Raw genomic sequence first — 18,218 nt, forward strand, 5'->3', positions numbered from 1 at the left:
TAATAAATAAAAATGGCAGATCAGTAAAACAAAAAGCAGGCTTATAGTCCTAGTGTATTTCACGGTTTGGCAGAGTGCCATGCAGACATAACAAACACATTTTGAAGACATTACATTCCTGCAACTCTGTTTAACAAGAGAAAACAATGATCCAGGAATCAGTTACAAAAGAAACTTCATGTTTTGTGATTAGGTAATGTAAGGTCATCATAAAGCACTTTGATGCCATTAGGTATTTAGACAGGTTTCTGCTTACCTGTGTTCCAACTCTCGTATGGACAGAATAACTCCAGAAGTTGATGCCTGCTGCTGTATGTTGGTCAAAAATGTGAATTCGCTTTTGTTCCGGAAGAGCTGAATTAATTTCTCATTTGTGTGGGATGCTGCATGGATTTCTCTATCTACAGCTAAAAAAAAAAATGATAAGAATAGTAAGATATAAAAAAGAAAGAGACATAGCACTAAACTTTTCACATTAGAAACCATTATGGGCTGGTTCCTATTTCCCTTCCCTGTGGTAATACTTTTCATTCTGAGAAATCTGCCTCTTCTTTGCCAGTGCTGTACTTGGAAGCAATGTGAAAATAGAAAACATCCTCTTTATCAGTTTGTCGCCCTGACAAGTTCACAATCAGGTATCTTACTGATTTTCTGACAGAGTTTCTGACAGGAAATGATGAACCATTCAAGCCTGTCATGAGCAGATTACATTGCTGATTCATGAGGTGTGTGCAGAAACAAGATAATAGGCTCCCAAATTTAGAGGGCCTGGCTGAACCCTGAGTCACTGGCAAAGCAGAAATTTCAATACCATCTCGGTTTTCCTCCTTTCCTATCGAAGCCAAAGAATTTGTTCTGATGCTGATGCACTGGCAGAGATCTATTATTGCTAGCAATGCTCTCTCAGCATCCTTATCCCCACCCCCGCGCCTCATCCCCTGTCCATAGATTTAATACATCGTCATGTATGATGTAGCAACAGGAGTGACAATCGATTTGGTGACTTCTCTGTTTACACAAGCCAAGTATTGCTTTCATGCAGTATTTATTAGACTTCAACTTGATGTTTAGAGATGCAATCATTCAGACCACTTTCAACTTTCAGTCACCTTCCCTTTAGCCCTTTTGGGATGAGACAATAAAGCAACAACAATGAAAGCAGCAGATAATGATAGCATCACCTAGCTCACCTTTTTACTCATACTTTCATAGAATTGTAAAATCGCACAATCATAGGGTTTGGAAGAGACTTGGAGATTTCTAAGTCCAACCTCTGGCTAAGGCAGGAGACCTTATATCCAGACAAAGGCTGTCTAATCTTTTCTTGAAAACCTCCATGATGGAGCATCCACAAACTCCAGAAACAAATGGTTCCGTTGATTAATTGATTTTAGTGCTTTTCATATCCTAGCTTTTCTCGGGGTGGGGGAAATAAGATCGCACAGGGTGGGCCTTCTCCAGGTGCCATCAGCTAGACAATGTCAGCTAGCGGCGCCATGGGGGAGGGCCTTCTCTGTAGCTGCTCCGGCCCTATGGAATGAACTACCCCCAGAGATCTGGACCCTAGCCACTCTCATGGCCTTCCAAAAGGCTATTAAAACCTGGCTATTCCGGCAGGCCTGGGGCTGTTGACCTCTTAACCGAGGTCCAGCCCTGATTAGACTGGGTGCATGTTGAGTCTCTTTTAATCTGCTTTCTTCTGTTTGTTTTTTAACCTTTCTCTTATAAATTTATTTTCTGTAAGCCGCCCAGAGTCCTTCGGGATTGGTCAGCCTATAAATTTAATAAATCCAATCCAATCCAATTACATAGTATAGATAGTCACTGACTAACAATAGTTCATTTAATGGGTTCACCGACAAAAGGGCGACCGACAAAAACGTGCCCGACTAAACCGTGGTGACAAAACCACGAGTTCTAAAGCACAGCGATGAATGAGCGCTGAAGCGCACCGACAACAGCGCACCGACAGAAGCACGCTGTAAACCTAAATCTAACCCTAACCCTAAACCTAACCCTAAACCTAACCCTAAACCTAACCCTAAACCTAACCCTAACCCTAACCTTAAACCTAAACCTAAACCTAACCCTAAACCTAGCCCTAAACCTAACCCTAACCCTAACCCTAACCCTAACCCTAACCCTAACCCTAACCCTAAACCTAAACCTAAACCTAAACCTAACCCTTACCTTAATTTAAATTGCGCTTCTGTCGGTGCGCTGTTGTCGTTGCATTGATGATGTCGCGGTTTTAGCGCCGTGGTTTTGTCAGCACGCTTTTGTCGTGCATGCATTTGTCGGGTCACACATTTAATGACTGTTCAAAGTTACAATGTTCCCTATGCCTTCCGTCTGGTAAACTTGCAAGATTCATTTTTCTTGTGGTGTACATGTATTCAGCTGTATTAGATTGTGTTGTTTCTCTGTGTCATATAATATATGTGGATATATGCATAATTTTGTATTCATTTATTTTATCATGTATATGTAGTATATATTGGAGGTTGGAGCTCTATCAGATGAAATTTCATTTTAATGTATGCCAATTAGCGTACATTCAAAGTGACAATAAAGTTATTCTATGTCTAAGATTGAAAAAAGTGACTTATGAACATTTTTCACACTTACAACCATTGCTGTATCCCCATGGTTACATGACTAAAATTCAGATGCTTGACTTTCTGACAAGCAAAGCTAAAGGAGAAACCAGATTCACTTAACAACTGTGGCAAGAAAAGCTGTAAAATGGGGCAAACTCACTTAACCAATGTTTCACTTAGCAACATAATTTTGGGCTCAATTGTGGTCATAAGTGGAGGACTACTTGTACCACTCCTGAATTCCATTAATAACTTCTTTGCTCATTTGTTTTTCCTTCAAGGCCAAAGAGTTCTCTCTAATTCCGTATGTTAAAAGAGTAACATTCCAGACCTACCATTTTGGTAAATCTTTCTGCTAGGGAAAATCTCATGCCAACAAAACAGAAAAGGGGGAATTTTCTTTTTCTCCTATAGCCCCATGTATGCTATAAAAAAAACAACAACCTGCTCTTTGTAGTTGGGAAAACTCAACAGCAGGTTGGAATAAGAACAAAACAGAACAGATGAACAAGTCCCCGAACAGAAGTGAAAATCTGTTCACATAGTGTTGGATTTTGTCTCAGAGCAAGATTCCAAACTGAACAAAAGCTTGCTTAACTACATTAACTGCAGCTGGAACTTCCAAAAGGCAGGTGTGTTGCATATGTGTGTTTAAGCAGCCTTCTTACAACAGCAGAATATTCTACAACAGCCGGATCATGGTAAGTGTTCTAAGATATACAACTGTTTTTACTTAGTATATGTCTACACCATTTATGCAATTACATCTCAAAGCAGCTTATGAGATAAATAAAAATAGAAAAAGTACACTAAAACCAAGAAAGGAAACAAGGAAAAAAACAATATTCATATATAGAGTGTCTAAATGGTGAGATTATTCCTCCACAGGCACCATAAAGGTGTAATAATAAGCACTTTGTGGATTTTAGTGGGAACAGATTAGAAGGCAATCTGTTCTATTTATTCTGGCCATAAATTGTTTAAAGCTTTATACATCAAAAGCAAAGCCAGGAAGGTATAGGATTTAAGCTGCTGAGCCAGGACTGGGGAGTTCCAAATTGATATCTACTTTCAACCATAAAAGTTCACTGGATTGTGATAGTTGTAGAAAAAACTGAAGGAGAAAATCCTGTACACTTCAGTTCCCCAGCAAATACACTAGTGGTGGGTTCCAGATCCCATTGCAACCGATACAGTTGCAATGGGGCCCGGCGTCCACTACATGAATATGTGCAGCACGCGTACACACGTGTGCATCATGCACATGCACCTTTACCTCTTGTGACACCTCCACAACCCTCCGCGACGCTCCAGCTGCTTGGTGGAGCATTTCGCAGGCGCCATGCACTCCGTGTCCGTGCGCGGAAGCACCAAAAAGCTCAAATACAGGTAAGGAGCTCAGGCAGGCTGGTGGGCCCTCTGGAGCACCATACGGGAACCAAGTGCTCCAGACAGGCACTGGTACATCCATACCAGGACATACCGCCTGCAATTCACCACTGAAATACACACACCTGGTGCTTCTGGACCAAGCATGTAAGTAGAGTGCATTGTGGTGATCAGCTTTGTACAAGCCAAGAATTAGCTTTCAATCTTTATATCATCAGTCACTAATCATATAAGTCATCTGACACTGTGGGTCACTCTGTAGGTCTTCCAAGATTTTTGAATTTCTCAAGCACCCATAGGTACTTTTTCAAGAGGCAACTGGACTTTCTGGTTTTTCTTTGAAGATGTTTCACTTCTCATCTAAGAAGCTTCTTGGATGAGAAGCAAAACATCTTCAAAGAAAAATCAGAAAGTCCAGTTACCTCTTCAAAAAGCACCTTTGGACAGTCATGACCTGGATGACTGAGAATCTCCATAGACAAGACACTCATAGTTTTCCACAATATATGATTGTCATATATTGCAGAAACCATGGGTATCTTGAGAAATTCAGGAAACAGATTATAAGTATTTTCTACCTACCTGGGCCCTTTTGCATGCAGGACATGTTCTTGCTTGAGGCCACTAACTGAATAGAAAGCAAAAAGATCAGAGCTCCAAGCCTCCTATTTGACCCCATATTGATTGCTGCAATAACTATCTTACAGAAGACATGCCTATACTCTTCCAAATGTGACATTAAATTATCAAGTCAAGACAGCCTCACCTTCGGGGTATTAGTCTCTCATCTTTATCTATACAGTGTTTGCTTGGTGGCTCTACCCGTGTAGCTCTACATTCAGAATACAGGTTAAACTGATATGTAGCAAAATGCAAATGTTTGAGCACAGGCCAAAGAAAGTTGGTAAAAAAATAATACTATATTTTTCACAGCATACTATTAACTTCTGCTTAATAATTACATTCTTGTTTTCTTACAGAAAGGAAAAACTGATTATATTAATAATAACCAAAATTCACTGATACAAACATTCAGTTATCATTCTCCCCAAACGATAATCAGGTCTTTGTAAATTATCATTTCATGTCCCAAAGATTTGACTTTTCACGTTACTAAGCTGACGCATCAGCGTCAGAGGTGGGTTCCTACCAGTTCGCACCTACTCGGTAGAACCGGTTCGTCAAATCTACAGAACCGGTTAGAAGAGGTTCCACCAGTGGACCAGAAAGCAGGCCACACCTACAGAAGAGGTTCCAAAAAATTTTGAAACCCACCACTGATCAGTGTTATACCCTGACGTTAAACAACCAAGCCCACTGTAAAGCATTGCATTATGGAATGTTGATATGCATATCACAAAAATGCTTTAGTGTCCTTGAAATCCAGAGAACTTAAAACATTTTGCTCACCGAACTGGCAGTAATGCCGGCAGTAACGCCACCCCTAATGTGGAGGTTCACCGAACTGCGCAGAATCCTAGCTAGAGGATCGCCCAAACCCGTGCAAACCCCCAGCAGCCCACCCATGGTTTTACATATGCTGCTTTTATATCACTGGCTACATAATTAATTATCTTTCATAAGATGATCTTGCTTCTATCTAGTCAGAACAACCTCTTTCTAGGTACTTCAGTTCCATTGCTTGCAGGGTTTTGCAACTATCAAGGGAACAATCCAGCAGCATGGTACTCTATGTAAGTTTTATTCCAACTGCTATGCAGATCCTATTAAGGTTAAATAAGTTGTGCATAGTTGTGTCAATTTAGCTGTGTTATTTGTGTTATATAGATAAAGCACATTCGTGTAATTTTAGAATGTATTGGAGTTCCAGCTAGCTAGCAGGTAAAAGAGACTTATTTCACTGTGAGTTAATTCTACTTTGAGAAAGCAATTTCTACATATTTCAGTATCTGTACCAGCTACACAACAACTTGGTATTTTCAATGTTTTCCTATCCAAGACTTTTTTTTAAAAAAACAAACCATTCCTGCTAGTGCAAAAAAAGAACATGAGAGCTCTATCTTTAATTGGAAAGCAAAATGTACACAGCAGAACAGTGAAATTTCAAAGATGCTTCCTTTAAGATTGAAGTCATCTTTTCATTTAGGATAGCCCAATCAAGGTTAATTTGTAGAATTTACTTCCATAACCAGCAATGCACCTGTCTAATATTCTTCAATTGTAACAAATTAAATTCAATTGTTTGGATTATGCCCTTCTTTATTTGATTTAATTACAAACACCAAAACTAGAGCCCTTTACAGTAAAGATCTTTCCCTACTATACCAGTTTCATTGATGTATAGTTGTATTTCATACAAGCATCTACTCAGACTCCTGGTGGTTTATATGCACGTTAATTTTCCATAAGAAATATATATATATTGAAACCCATTTAACTCATAGCTAACTTTCCAGAATTTCTTACAATCCAAAACCAGCTTTTTGTTTATAGTTACTATAAGTAACCTGGAGGGTACTTCTATTTATGAACAGTAGAAATGCAAATGAAGATTCTTCGATTCAAAACAGATGTCGATGCAATGGATAATGAGATGATTCGATATAGGAAAAATGGTGAAGCAAAGTAAACACACATTGTGGACTTCAAATCACATATAATTATCTTTCTGTCTATAGATTTGGCCTATCCTTACAATCATTGGGGAATTTCTTACTGTTTGTGTCACAACTACTTGGTTTATGCTTAAATCCAAGTATTTTCCTAGCTACGGGCAGAGGTGGTATTCTGACAGGTTCTGGAGAACCAGTAGTGGAAATTTTGAGTGTCAGAGAACCACCAAGAAGGCTGGCCCAGTCCCCGTTGCCTCCCTGCCTCCCAGCTGAGCTTCTTTTGTTGCCTGAACAGGAGAACAGAGCTGGAAAGCAGGTTAGTGGGATGGGGAGAGAATGATGATTTTGCAGTATCCTTCCCCTTCCATGCCCACAAAGTTATGCCCACCAAGCTATACCCACAGAACTGGTAGTAAAATACCGGTTAGGGTAGGTTGTTTATGCAACTATGTTTGATTGTTTGATTTGTGTTTTATCTAGATTACATTCTTTTTTATTGTTTTTCCATTTTAAGTATTTCATGTTCATTTAAACAGCTTCTACGTCAAATAAATAAGTAGTTGCTAATAATACTAATACTCTGCCATAATACTTATTCTGGAATATTTTCCAAAATGGAAAAATGAAATATTGTTCACGTCTCCCGAGTTTTCTTATTATATGTAAATATTATCTTCCCTCAGCCCTTTAATATATCAACTCTGTTTCCACTCTTTTTACATTTGTATGGGTCAAAATTTCTGCCCTGCTTTGTTGCAGCACAATCTCTTTTTTACAGATGAAATTGTGTATACATTCAAAATATTAGAGTTGTATGTGACATAATTTTGTAAAGTATTTTTTGTCTTTCCTGACTTTGGATCAGGAAGGATCAGTCTGATTCGATCATAGGCATCAAGGGCTATGCTTTATGCAAAGTGTCGTACTTATCCTGATAATTTTGATTACTTAAAAAATTGTAAACTAATATTTCTGGGAAAAGAAAGAATGAACTTGCACCTTAATTGAATCTATGTTTGCTGGTGGATATCTGGGTATAACCAGCATATCTCGAGAGAAACACCTGCTGTCAAGTTTTATTAATACTTTTAATCACATGCTAATCCAGCCAGGAGCAAGTTTTACAGCTCTTGGGTCAACCAAGATAAAGTTAAGTAAAGTATTTTTTTACTCAAGCTCAACTCCTGGACACTTTATAATAATATCTAAGTAGTGTGCTATTGCCTTCTTCTTGGATACTTCCAAGTCTAGCCTAGTACTTCACTGGAATTTTTCATCCTAACCAAATCCTGTTTAGCTCTATGAGATGAGGCAAACATGACTAAAGATTTTTATAAGATGACAATGTCTAAGTAATTTTGCCTGATCCTAGAAACTAAATCAGGTTGGCCTTGGTTAGTATTTAGATAGGGGATTACTAAGGAATTTACTGGCTGTTGCTTAAACTAGAACATTAATACACATGTCATAAACAAAATAGTAACACCGGTAAAAAAAAAGTGTACGGATTCAGTCACTAATCAAGTACAACTTGTTGCTTCCAATCCACAAATAAAATGTTATAAAGTGGCTCCAGACTATTTCTGTGTCTGTCTATCAATAGGGCTGATTATGTGCCTTTAACAGACCTCCAGAATGATTTGACCCAGCCCTGGCTTTTAAATCTTTCAATAGTCCTATAGTCACTACTGTAATTAAGTCTATCCACTTTGCTTCCAGTTCTCTCTTTTTGATTTTCACCTTTCCCAGCACTAGACTTCTGGAGACAGCAAAGTCTTCACATAATATATCCAAAATATGATAATTTGGCCCTTGTAATTTTTTTCCCTTTTGATGAAAATTCTAGATTGATTAGCTCTATTTTATTGCACTCATATTTAATATGTCTCATTTTTTCACTATACTCCTTGACTTATTAGTGCTTCCAGATCATTTGCATTTTGAGTTATTAATGTAGTGTCATCAGCATACCATAGGTTACTGGTGTTTCTTCCTTCAGTTTTCACTTCTCTCTCATGATCTTCCAATCCAGATCCCTTTGACATGTATTCCACATATCGGTTGAATAAATGAAGACAAAGTATTGAGCCTTGCCAACCTGGACTCAGCCAGCTTCTCCATATATCTGCCAGACCATTGCTCCTTGCCCTATATACCATTCTCATGAAGACAATGAGATGTTCTGGGATTCCAATTTTCTAAAGAATATTCAAGAACTTGTTGTTCATTTGAAGATATTTGAAGATATTTCTATAATCAAGGTGTGTGTGTGTGTGTGTGTGTGTGTGTGTGTGTTCTCTTTTGTCAATTATCCACCATGCACCAACAATAACGTCTGTTGTTGCTAGGCCTTTTGTAAAGCCAATTTGCATATCTGTCATCTCTCTTTTTGTGTATAACTGTTGGATGATTCTAAGCATTATTTTGCTCACATATGAAATTAAGGATATTGTACAGTAGTATTACACTCTCTTAAGTCTTCTTTGCCTCTGGTATTCTTATATTGAAGAAGAACCCTGGTGGGGCAGTGATTACAATGCAGTATGGCACGCTAACTTTGCCCATAGACAAGAGTTCAATCCTGATCAACTCAAGGTTAACTCCCTCTTCCATTCTTCCAAAATTGGTAAAATGAGGACCCAGATCATTGTAAACTATATAGCCCAGAGAGTGCTATACAGCATTATGGAACAGCACATACAGTAAGTGCTATTGCTATGTTGATTGACCCCTTCCAAAATTTTGGCCATTGGTTGTCCTACTGATTTACTACTATAGTTTGGTTAAGTTTCACTAATTCCTCTTCTGTTGGTTGCCATATTTCTGTAGATATTCCATCAGTTCCTATGTCTTTCCAATTCAATAATGCTAAAGTGCTAATATAACTTCTTTTTTAATATATATTCTAAGATATTATGGATATTTATATCTCTCGTGTATAGAAAGTCAGTACACACACACACACACACACATATCTTTGCTTGAACTTTTTTGAACCAGTTATTATCTATCCATTGGCCATTCCTTAGCATATTAATTTGAAGTTGGAATCTCCTTTTGTGTTCAAAGACCTTTTTGAAAAAGCTTTTTCTTGTTTTTCTATGCCTATTTCCATTTTTAATATGTTTAACAATATTTCAAGATTGTCTTCTGTATCTTTTATCAGAGCTTTGAAATTCTTTGTTAAATTTCTTCCTGAGATTTTTTTCTTTCTTAGCTTGGGTTTCTCTTCTTGATGATTTCTACTCTCCAGTTTGTCTTCTTCTAGTTCTTAGTCTTTAACAGTTTCTTTTCACATTCATCTTTAACTATTTCACTGCACAGTTTCTTAGGTTCCTCATCCATAAGGTGCAGGACTTCAAAGCAATTCCTGATGTTTTCCTTGGAAATGGTGATCCTAGTGGGAAAAACAGCTTTATTTTTTTGCTATTGCTTGACTATGAACTTGGACATGATTAGTTTGCAATCTGTTCCATAATCAGCCATTGGTCTCATTACTGTTATAACTAAGTTCTTCACCTTCTTGTACCAATTATATAAACTATTGATTACTGTACTCTACCTGATGATGTCCATGAACATACTGTAAGCAGCATTTGTTTTTTTGTGTTAGCAGGTTTTAAAAAATGGATTGGCAGAAATTGAAAAATTATTCTTTTGCTTCAGTTCAATTTCTTCAACCATACAATCCAATTATTGTTTCCTCTTTACTGATTCCAGATTTAGTATTCCATTCTCCATCTACTAGCAGTACATCTTGCTTGTATGTTTTGTTGATTTCAGGTTGAACTTCACCATATAATTCAACAGTTTCCTTTTCTTTTGCATTAGTGGTTGGAGCATAAACTTGTATAACCAGAATGTTCAAAAGTTATTCACAAAGTTTAATTGATAGTATCAATGTAATTGATACATTGATATAAAGTGTTACCTTTACTATACTATATAATTGTCATGAAAGCCATGCCATCTTTTTGCTTTTCATTTCCCAAGTGATAAATAATATGGAGAGCCAATTTGGTCTAGTGGTTAAGGCACCAGGCTAGAAAGCAAGACACTGTAAGTTCACATCCTGCCTTAGCCATGAAAGGCAGCTGGATGACCATTGACCAGCCATTCTCTTTCAGCCCAACTGACCTCAGTAGGGAAAATAGAAAGAGGAATGTGTGTTGGACATGTTCACCATCTTGAATTATTCATTTTAATCTGGCTATGCCTAAACACATAGGGACACGGTGGCCCAATGGCTAAAACGCTGAGCTTGTCAATGAGAAAGGTCGGCAGTTTGGCAGTTTGAATCCATAGCGCCATGTAACAGAGTGAACTCCCGTTACTTGTCCCAGTTTCTGCCAACCTAGCAGTTCAAAAGCATGTAGGAAAATAGGAACCACCTTTGGTGGGAAGGTGACAGCGTTCTTTGCACTTTTGCCATTTAGTCATGCCGGCCACATGACCACAGAGAAGTCTTGGGACAGCACTGGCTCTTCAACTTTGAAACGGAGATGAGCACACACCCCTAGAGTTGGGAACGACTAGCACATATGTGCTAGGGGAACCTTTACCTTTTATGCCTAAACACTATTAGCACTCCAGAAATCCTCAATTCTTCCTCAGTAAGAACTTTTCTTTTTAAAAAAATGTGTTTATGTATCAAATTTATACAGACACTCATCTTCTGAATGGGACTCTGAGTGGCGTACAATAAAAATAGTATAAATATACCACATAAAATAATCACAAAACCCAGAACATATATTTAATCCAAGAGAGTGTTTGTATTACCTCCCTTGTTTGTATTCCCTCCCTTTGATTGTTAGCCGCCCTGAGTCCCTCTGGGAATAGGGCGGCATATAAGTGCAATAAAATCAATCAAAAAATCAAATCAAAAATTCAGACTTAGTAGCCCCATCTGGAGGTTCCTTGATCCCAGTAGATTCCCAGCCAGTTGGAAAAACCATATCTTGTGGCCTCTGAAAAAGACCAATAAAATGAAATGCTACCTGGTGAATGCTATCTGAGTGGAGGCTCATTGTCTGCTACTATATTGTCCATCACTATATCTTGCTTATCCATCTGGTTTTCTTAATAAAATAAAATAGATAAAAGAATAGTTTGCCATTTTGCACAATTTGAAATGATGTATTTGCTGCTGTCACTAACATGGTCATCTGCCTCTCGCATCTTCCAATATCATTTCTGTTCAATGAAGGTGCCTGCTTGCTTTAGCTGGGGTGACCCTGATGGAACCGGGTCTGATTTGGTCTACACTCTTGGCTTACATTCCCTGAGTTTTTCATTCATCTCTCTTAGGAATACCTGCTATCACCTTGATAAAAGACATGGTGGAAGAAAGGAATCAGCCAAGTAGCTTTCTAAAACCGGAACTGAATGGGACAAATGTAGTGGGACAGGGAACCCAGAGAAAGAGAATTCAAATTTAAAAACTCTTTCCTGACCAAATGACTTAGAGCAGAGCTGTCACAGAAGAATTTCAGCAACCAAGCTGTTCATGTTTTCCCTACACGTTTTTCTTCTTTTCTAATCCAAAAACTGCAATCTTCTCAAACCTGTGAAGTGCCATTTGTGTGTCTTTCTGGTATGTCAACCTCACAATGCTAAGTGAATGCGCTAGAATTCAAAAACTCTATCCATTTCTATTTATAACCCTTTCCAGAGACTTCGTAATCTAAATCAGGAACTCTTTATTGCTTCCCAGTTACTCTGGAGGTTAGTCCTTAGAAAAGTGGTGTTTTAGCCCTCTTCTTCAGTTCCCCAATTGGAACCTTTTTCATAGTATATTTATTTTCCAAATAAAATTTTCAACCCATGTTCTTTTAAGTTACGTGCTTATCTTCTCCCCTTCCAGAGGTGGGTTGCTCCCAGTTCAACCCAGATTGGGTGAACCAGTAGTAGCGGCAGCGGGAGGCTCCACCTACCCACCCGGATGCTTCTGTGCATGTGCAGAAGCATCACACAAGTGCACGAGCATGCCTGGTAGTAAGAAAATTGGCAACCCACTACTCTCCCCTTGCCTATTTTACCCTTTATTTTTCTCCCAAACACTATGAACAGCTGGACCACACTACAACAGTAATTAGAAGTATAAAATATGTTAAATACTTTAACCATTTTTTCTCTAGTGTATATCTTAATATTTGGTACTCTGGTCTTCCAGCTGTTTCAAAACGTATTTGTTTAAATGACTGACTGGCTGGCTGTTTGTCGTTGGATATAACATTGAGAACTAAGTAACATGATTTTAATACCTATTTTTCTTATTCATAGTTCAGAAGGTGGCTTTGGACCCATCACACTATTTCTGCCCAGCCTACCTGACAGAAATATGGTATTTCAGAAGAAAATTGAAGGAGGGCGTGCTCTCCCTAAACCCCTGGGTTGAAGGCAAGATATTATTCTAACAAATAAATTAAATATATGCTTAATTTTGTTAAAGCCTTATGTTCTACCCAAGCTATGAAAAAAAAATAATTCAAATACATCACCCTGATAAGTATGTTATTGCATAGCAGTTGGGGGGGCAAGTTTATTTGCACTGAGGGAATGCAACAGTTAAAGTAGCAGTTGAGTAATGCTGTAGGCTTGAAGAATACTGTAAGGCTCATTTTTTATTAATAAAAAATAGTAAAATACAGGGAGAAATAGTGTTTCTATTGTCACTTGAACATGATTGTCTCCTTATATTAAAATGCCAGTTTCATGGGTAATATAAAGTATTACTTTATCTAGTCATATCCAATAAAATTCTACTTTTATACTTGTGTGATAATGTAAACTCAGCAAAATAGGCACAAAGAAATAGGCATGATTTTTAAGTAAGTTCTATTAAGGTAGTTGGTTTTTTTCCTTTGAATTTATAGATTATTTCTTTAAGCAGTTCCTTCTGTTAGTCAAATTATTTTCTATATGACATTTAAATCAAGTGAATATTCAGAAATATAGGATAGTTGTTTGAAGTAGTGATTTCATTCTTCACATTCTAGTTAGGATCATGCAGTTTAAAAGAGGTTGATATTTAGATCGGCAAAAAAAAATTACAATTCATGAGGTAAGCAGTACTATAAAATATCACTTGCCACCAATTTGTCTTCCCCAGCTCTATAGATCACTGATAGCTGCCATGGAATTTTATACTTATCTATCTTCACATATATCTTGCAACAAAATTTTCTGCTATTCGTTTAAGTTGGTTGTTTCAACAAAGGCCCCTTAAGTTTACAGAATAATATTTCTGAACCATTAACTTTGTCCTCCACATTGATTAGCCCAGTGGTCTCCAACCTTGGCAACTTTAAGACCTGTGGACTCCACCTCCCAGAGCTTTGCTGGCTGAGGAACTCTGGGAGTTGAAGTCCACAGGTCTTAAAGTTGCCAAGGTTGGAGACCACTGGATTAGCCAATCAAGGCCATTGACATGGATTTCTCATTGTATGAAATGATAAGGACAATGTCTTGAAGACTCTCATCTGTGATTGTGCATTCAGGCTTTTGTATAGTTCTTAATCATTTGCAGAGCACCTACCACCTTCTGTATAATCAGAGACTCTATTGGAAACAAAATGAAACATTGGAAACAGCAGCACCTATGAAAGATTCATTGCTTAGAAGCTTCCAACCAAACTTTGTGATATCTTATTCGCAATGTATTGTTGACAGGATTAACAAGGATAAGTAATAACTTAATTTCTCCACCTTTTTTCTGTTAAAATTTTATCTGCAATATTATACAATGTCCTTATGTACCATATTTATCAGCACCAGCTCCTTTCCTTACCTTTTGCTCCCCATTTAGAAATAGAAAACACAACTGGATTGTACAAGTAGCAGAGCATATTCCAGAATGGCAGTCACCAAAGGGTGACTAACTTGATTCTGCCCTTAGCCACTCAACAATGATTGCAACTATCCTTTCTCCTATAACTAACCATGCATTACTCACTCTTTGCCACAGGCTAATTTCCCCATCAAAATAGGAAATCTGATATCACCTTTTGCAAGTTAGACATTTTATTAAAAAGTATAAGTTTTTGTCAGCTGAAGTTCACTTAGATGCATAGAGCAGCCTTTTTACCTGCATCAAGCAGTTCATGAAAGCGTGACTTTTAATAAAATGTGTTAGACCAAAAAAAAGATACTACCAGAATTCTTCTAATTTTTTTGCTACGATAGACTAGCACCAGTCTTCTCCTAGAATATCAAAATAAGCTGTCGGATCAATCTGACATGATTTCTGTGTCAATAGGAACAGCTCAAAATCAAACCAAAATGCTTCCATCTGAGCCATGGGTTGTTGTTGTTGTTTTTTTTTTTGCCTAATTTCTATTTTAACAAAGGCAAAATACTCAATCATTATAATTACTATGTATTGGTACTGAAATGGTTGGGTACAATGCCAAATCCAGTTTGGAGGCTTCTGATTTGTGGCTGCTCCAGTTGGCAAATTAGTCTTCTCAGTCTCTCTGTCTCTCTGTCTCTCTCTCTCTCTCTCTCTCTCTCTCTGTCTGTCTCTCTGTCTCTCTCTCTTTCTCTGTCTAAAACTGTGATGCCATGATTCTACATTAAATAAGCATCAGCTCTATTTTTCAAATTGCTGCTACCCTAATCTGGGTAACACTGAATGCACCTGTCTTTGTATTTGACTCAAAAAAGGGGGAAGGGGAACAGCCATCTGGAAGGCTCTGTGGGATTCTTCATATAAATATTCGTCAAACAAAGTTATTTCCTGACATTTCTGAAATCACATAAACATGTAAGATTCAAGACAAGGCACAGTACAAATGAACAGCTCTGTGTTAACTTCCTTCTATCATCTAAATTAAGAAAAATGATAAATGGTCACATTGAAATTATTCATAGCTGAATTCAGTAGTTCCTTCTAAATACACTGCTGTCAAACAGCACTGGATCAGGGACAGCCACCTCATGTTCTAGATCAAGGTTCCCATTTATAGCCTGGAATGCCTCACAGCAGCTGCCTTGATTCTTAGGCATTATACCTACAAGATTTACTTGTACAGAACGTTTTTTTTTTTAGGATTTTTATTAGTATTTATAGGCCGCCCTTTTCCCTGAGGGGACTCAGGGCGGCTTACATAAAATAAGGAAGGGAGGGTACAGACAATAGACGCAAACAATACATAAAAGTAAAATAGTAAGCAACATTCATTCATCATTCGGGTGGGGACAGATTATCTTTATCCCCAGGCCTGACGGGCTAGCCAGGTCTTAAGAGCTGCGCGGAAGGTCTGGACGGTGGTGAGGGTACGGATCTCCACGGGGAGATCGTTCCAAAGGGTCGGAGCTACTACTGAAAAGGCTCTCCTCCATGTGGTTGCCAGTCGGCACTGACTGGCAGATGGACTTTTGGCATATTCAAGAGCTCAATTCTTGTGGGCTCTGTGTTTCTACCCTATTCCTCTTTGCATGCTCAGATCAACCTTGATACTGATATTCCCAAAGAGCAGTGGTGGGATTCAGCCAGTTTGCACTTATTTGGGAGGACCGGTTGCTAACTTTCTAAGCCGTTTGGAGAACCAGTTGTTGGAAGAAATCTCATTTTGTTTTTTCCCACTTTACAGGGCTAATCCTGTAAGGAAGACAGGAAGGAAATATTCTGGGGTTGTTTCTAGCCTAATCTTTATTGCCCTGCTTTCATAAACTGTCTCTCTGGTTAACTCTTATGACATTGTAACAGCTAAGGCGACGTGCCCCTCCACGTGAGTTACTTTGAGTTGGCCATGCCCACATGGTCACATGATCACCAAGCCACGCCTACCCAGCTGGTCGTTAGGGCAGAGAACCGGTTGTTAAATTATTTGACTCCCACCAATGCCAGAGAGATATGTACTAGGTGCCATCTGGAAGGAAAGAAAGGAAGGAGAACCATACAAGATCTGGCATAAAACATACAGAGATGCCCTGCAAAACATAGAAATTGTATGGGAAGAAGCTGAAACTTTTGCTCTCAATGGATCAAAATCATTGGCCAGTGTGCTGTACAACTCAGGCAGACCTAAGAATGAAATGTCATCACCTGGGAGACATTCGTTTCCAGCAAATTGTGCACCAAAATTTCACAAAACTGACTAGAAATGAAAATACATTGATTTCATCAGTTTCTCAGTACTCTGTTTCACTATCCCACTGACAAACCCATTATGGTCATACTTACATGCAGGTAATTGTTTTTGTTCCTGCTCACTAGTGGTTTCCTTTCACTCGTCCCAATACAAGGTTCATTACTATTCATTTGCCAGGTATAATAGAGACTATGATCAAAATCTGGTATGAAGGCAATACAGCTATTACCTACTTGTTTCTTTCATTCCAATTTTTATCTCCATTCCAACAATCCATGTCTAAATTACTATATCATTTGACACAGCTACTATATTCTCATTGCCTTTAATATCATGGCTATGCAACTATATCTATTGTTAATCCAGCATGTAGCACATTCTTAATAAAACAATTTAAAACAGTTGGCTGAGTTTACAAACCCTCATATTACAGACCATCTAATTTTGGAAAAATTATTATTATGAAACTGAATCAATAATAGGCCTCTTAGTTACTGTGTCTATTTCATCATTAAACCCTTTATAGTTGTCTCCAAGTCAACGGAATCCCCATCAAAGGTACCAGGCATCATGCCAGATATATTGGAATGAATAAGTGCACTGAGATTTAAGGCCATCTGATTGTTCCTGTAACAGAAATTTGAGACACTTCAGTAAAATTCCTTATTTCCTATAGTGACAAATATACTGCCCACTTTTCAACATGCAGCAAAAATCTTTTAAATCTCCAATTCTAACTAATTTGCAGCTAATCTATATAGAGTGCATAGTGGTGATTTAATTTTCCTTACCCTTTACTCTTAAGCTAATACACACCATAATTCTTGAGGTAACACAAGGAAGGTTCTCTCAGAAAATGCATTTGGAGCCAGTATATTTGAGAGAGCAAGAAGCTCAATACTCAAAAGTTTTACTCCCATGTATTGTCCTCCCTCCTTTGCCAAAATCATCAACAATTGTTCTTGTGTGAGGTGTTAGCAACTTCTCTTGTGGGTTTGATGTTTTTAAGTGCTCAGTTGTTCTCCTGAAGATTAAAAAATTAAAAGATTTAAAAATTTAGGCAAAAGTATTCCATAAGAAGGTCTCTCATCTCTTTCATTGGCAGGCAAACCAGTGGTTGGATCTACTTCCCTTCCCTACTGGTTTGCAAATGTGAGTGGAGTGCTTCACTCACACATGCATTGTCTGTGCATGCGCACTGCCTTCACATGCACAGTGCCCATGCGTTAGGTCAGGGCACGTGGGCAGAGCTTCCCGCAGCCATCGCTATCGGTTCACCCGAACTGTAGAAACTGGCTGAATACCACATCTGAAGCAAACATATGGATAAATATTATAAAGACTGTGGTTCAAATATTATAAAGACTGTGGATGACAATTCAGAAGACCTACATCATCATGCCTGATTTTAATTCTCAGATTTCCTATAGCAAAATTTAATACAGGACCTTCTCTATGGCAGTGAAGATGTATTTAATATTAAAACAACAATAAATGTGGGGAAATATAGTCACACACGTTCTATTTTAAATTTTACCCTAGACAAAGGTAGAATTTTC

General features: G+C 38.1%; 1 protein-coding gene across 1 annotated transcript in view; it reads right to left on the minus strand.

Moving 5' to 3' along the window:
* NELL1 (neural EGFL like 1) overlaps window positions 1-18,218 on the minus strand; it is a 532,597-nt gene that overhangs the window by 446,306 nt on the left and 68,073 nt on the right. Inside the window, exon 3 of the mRNA XM_032212957.1 lies at window positions 257-407. Coding sequence (XP_032068848.1) covers window positions 257-407 — 151 coding nt within the window. The remainder of the gene's footprint in view (window positions 1-256; window positions 408-18,218) is intronic.

This window comes from Thamnophis elegans, chromosome 1 (genome assembly GCF_009769535.1).
Source record: "Thamnophis elegans isolate rThaEle1 chromosome 1, rThaEle1.pri, whole genome shotgun sequence".
Classification (NCBI taxonomy): Eukaryota; Metazoa; Chordata; class Lepidosauria; order Squamata; family Colubridae; genus Thamnophis; species Thamnophis elegans.